We start from the raw sequence: 3,735 nt of genomic DNA, 5'->3' as shown, positions 1-3,735 counted from the left end.
TCCCAGCCCGCCTATTGCTCTGCATCATTTAGAGGCGTACCGTGAAGTCAGCCACCATGCCTTGGGACCCTGGAGAAATGGAGATACCACGATCGTTTCAATTGGCGATGTTGAACCCATTCCAGCATCTGCATATACTCATACTGCCAACTACCTAAGTGGTTAACTGTCCACCAGCCTCCGAGGGCTTTTTATAAGCCAATTTAAAATAGTGTCACCCAAATTGCATTGCGCAGGGGTTTTGGTGTGGCATAAGTTTGTCCCATTGGGGACCATGTGCCTTGGATTCATCAAGCAGGCGAGGAGCCAAATCGCGTCCAAGGCGCTAATGAATAGACGCAGACAAAGGCAGACGCCCAGAAAGGGACCGAAGAGCTTTAACTTCGTTTAATGGTCCATGCGATTGTTCTGAATCTGCAATGCCAGCTTGATAGCAGCTTAGGCTAGGGAAGAGCCAAATCGTTGAGTAACCCCTGAATATTTTTCTTATCCACAGCGCGGAGTAACAAGCAGTTTCGCTTTGGTTTAAACACCTCGTCATACCTCGAATGAGACGATTTGGTTTGGGGCCTTCTTTCTGCTTCTTCTTTTTCTTTTTGTCTTTGGCATCACAATCTTTTTTTAACTCCTTTGATTTCACCCCCTTTTGTGTCCTCTCAAATGCCTATTTTCCTTAGACATTAACTCACTTGATCGATCAAGCGCAAGGACACCAGAAGTGTCGAGTTTTGCTTTTAATTGAGTATGTGCATATTTTGGAGGACGTTGGTCTGAGAATGTATTCCGTGGATGGCTTCCTTTTCTTCCCAGGTTGCCACTGCGGCCTGTCAACTTATACACTTGATTTACATGTGCTCTAGTAGCATTACCTGGATGAATGGACATAATGAATCTTACCAGAGAACAATATATGAATCTTAAATTTATCGAGCTGATGGTCCATTTCCAACCGGCCCTCAAAGTCCTTCCAATTTAGTTACGGTCAAAGTACCATAAAACATGCATATCACCCATCTAACGGACAGACTTGTTCCGCATAATACCTCCCAAAACACCTCATAGCGCCCCTATCAACCCTGATAAACTACCCCAATTCATCCAAGCCCCCTCCCCCTCATCTCCGCCGAAATCTCATTGACACTTCGCCGCTTCAGGACCCCCTTTGTCCTCCCTTTCCCGCTCAACATCCCCTCCTACTTCTGTCACCATCCACCTCGGCTATAACCGCAGGGGCTGGTGCTGCCCCCCGACTTACATCCAGATCTAGCGTAACAACTGCCCACCGGCGCGATAAACTCCCAATCCACTTCTCAGAAGTCCGGTACTGGGTCCCAAACTTTATCTCCAGATACGCGGCGAGCTCGCGGCTGCGTGGTGCTAGATAGCGGACGGCGCACAGACGATAGTAGCCGGCAAAGGAGAGAGGGGCATGGTATTGCCTTGGTGTTGATTGGGGAACGAAGATGGGGTAGCTGGCTGTGGTGGCGGTGACATTCAGTGTTGCCGCGATCGGCTCTGGGAGAAGATGAAGGTTCGACTTGCACAAAATTTCACACTTTGTTTCCCAAAATGGATGGGCCTCTCTGAAAAGGACTATGTAGGCCAGCGTGTGTGGATCATTGGCGGCCGTGTTGAGGGTTCCTTGCCATCGCTGTCGCTCTTGCGGTGAACATGTAGTGGTGGTTGCTGGGGCTGGGGATTTCCCACATTTTGAGAAACTTTTATTGTAGTAGTAGTTGCTGCTGCTGCTGTTGAGATTGTGGAGCTTGTCGCAAACGCCGTGCCGGAATGAATGCCCGAAGTATGTTTCCGTATCTTTCAGTTGGTAAGATGCAGACATTGAGTTCAGAGGTTCCTGATGGTCCTGGGGTTGCTGTTGCTGGTCATCGATTCCCTCCTTATTGTTGCGGAGGGCTGGAGGGATGTATTTCCCGGTTGCCATTGTCAGATTATATGCTATTCATGGAGTATTTCACTCTGAGGCGATTATTAGGAGGAGGAATGACGGAGGAGAAGACCAAGCAGGCTCATTTCCTTGAAGAGTTGAAGAGGTGAAGTTAGATTCGTAGCAGTCCAAACTCTTTGGAAGAGAAATAACACGAAAAGGAACTCAGGACGGCGTGGCTGCTGAGCCAACCCTGTATCCTATGGATGGTCCATACTTTACAGAAAATGGATATCGTGGATAGCTGATTATCCATACTCATTCCGGTGGCGATGAGTATATAGTATATTCTGATAGCAACAATGCTGCAGCGATGCAATATAAAATATAAAGCGAGATCGATGCATGCTTACGTCCATTTCTAGCTATAGGGAAACAAAAAGGTGATCTCTAGTAGATGCACCATGAAGGGTCCATTTTGTTCTTAACATGCCATCCTCCTCGAGAACGCCGACTGCCTGGATGAAATTCGTTTTCATAAATATTATCCATGAAAAGACAATACGAGGGCTTTGGCAACTTCAAAGCCTCTAGTCAGTTTCTGCAATATACATTAACCTCGAAGCTGCCGCTATCATCATGAAAATTGCAAAAATGAATGCAGTTTACCTTATTAAAGGGCCATCATGATCTTCGTCGATCTTGGGCTTCTTAGGTTAAGGTTAAAAGTTATTTAGAGTTAGTGTTCGACCAGACTTAATAAATCAGTCAGTTAACACACACAGTCTTCACATCTTCCGCTTTAGTCCTTGCAGAGTTATGTTATAATGTTCCAGAGAGAGAGAGAGATCTTTCACTCTTTCATCAACCTCCTGCAGCAGCGTCTTGCCCAAACACCCATTTAGCATGCTCGGAATAAGTTCCAGTCGTGGCATTCGGAAGTCGAACGGGAGGAATATCTGACAGTTATCGCCTGACCTGACGATCTGCGGAAGCGAGATCTCACATTCTCGTCTCCTTTACGCAGGTATGCATCCCTGCGTACAGTGGGCTCAAGGATAACCAACTTAGCCACCAAAAGGAACCAAAAAAAAAGCTAGGCTACTCTGGCCAGACCAGCTGCGTCCGTTTCCGTTTCTCACCCACAGAATGCACCCACATAAAACAATTTTTTTTGTTTCTTTTTTCTTTGTAGCGCACTTTGAGAAGCTGGGATGCCTCTGTTATTTGTTGGGCCGAGATCAAATCCTTTCAACCTAGGACTCAGAAGGAGCCCAGACCTGGTCAACACATTCACTATTAATGTGCCGACTCTAAAGGTGATTGATCTGTGGGACTTCGATGTTATTGACCCTTTTTGGCATTCAAATTCGATAGTTAACTAGTTCGTTAACTACATCCCATGACATAATCAGCTGGCGAGCGGCTCAGAATCTGTGTTGTGATGGTGCGGAATAGGACAGGGATGACTGGAGATCCTCATGAAGAACTTGTTAGGCCACTGGGTCAACAGAGCTCTCTCACACCAGCGCCATGCTGGTAGTAGAGGGGACGAACCAATCCATACCCCCCAACAGAACTGCAGGGCTGATGCTGACTGTGAAAGCCGGATATGCCCAAATTCAGGCTGCTGGCAGCATCTCCTTCAATGTGCATAAGGAAAAAACCTGCAACAACACCGACATCGATGGTGAAGCATGAGCATCTAGCCCGAGGGACCGCATGAGGCATTATTACTTGGCTTACCTTGCGTGCCGCGGTGCATCCCATCCGCCTCACGCTCTCTTTATAGGTCCAAGATATTGGTTTGGCTATACACTCTGAAGGCTTTGTGAGATGGCCTGGACTTC

General features: G+C 47.1%; 1 protein-coding gene across 1 annotated transcript; it reads right to left on the bottom strand.

Moving 5' to 3' along the window:
- Positions 1-24: 24 nt before the first annotated feature.
- On the bottom strand, positions 25-1,942 carry HCAG_07223 (predicted protein; the record flags this gene model as incomplete). Its single annotated transcript, XM_001537751.1, has 5 exons — positions 25-128; positions 155-187; positions 544-664; positions 1,044-1,067; positions 1,256-1,942. The coding sequence occupies 5 exons, from the start codon at positions 1,940-1,942 to the stop codon at positions 25-27; spliced, it is 969 nt and encodes a 322-aa protein (XP_001537801.1).
- Between the last annotated feature and the right edge of the window lie 1,793 nt (positions 1,943-3,735).

This window comes from Histoplasma capsulatum, genomic scaffold (assembly GCF_000149585.1).
Source record: "Histoplasma capsulatum NAm1 scaffold_8 genomic scaffold, whole genome shotgun sequence".
Lineage (NCBI taxonomy): Eukaryota > Fungi > Ascomycota > Eurotiomycetes > Onygenales > Ajellomycetaceae > Histoplasma > Histoplasma mississippiense.
This window is presented reverse-complemented; position numbering and strand designations above follow the sequence as displayed.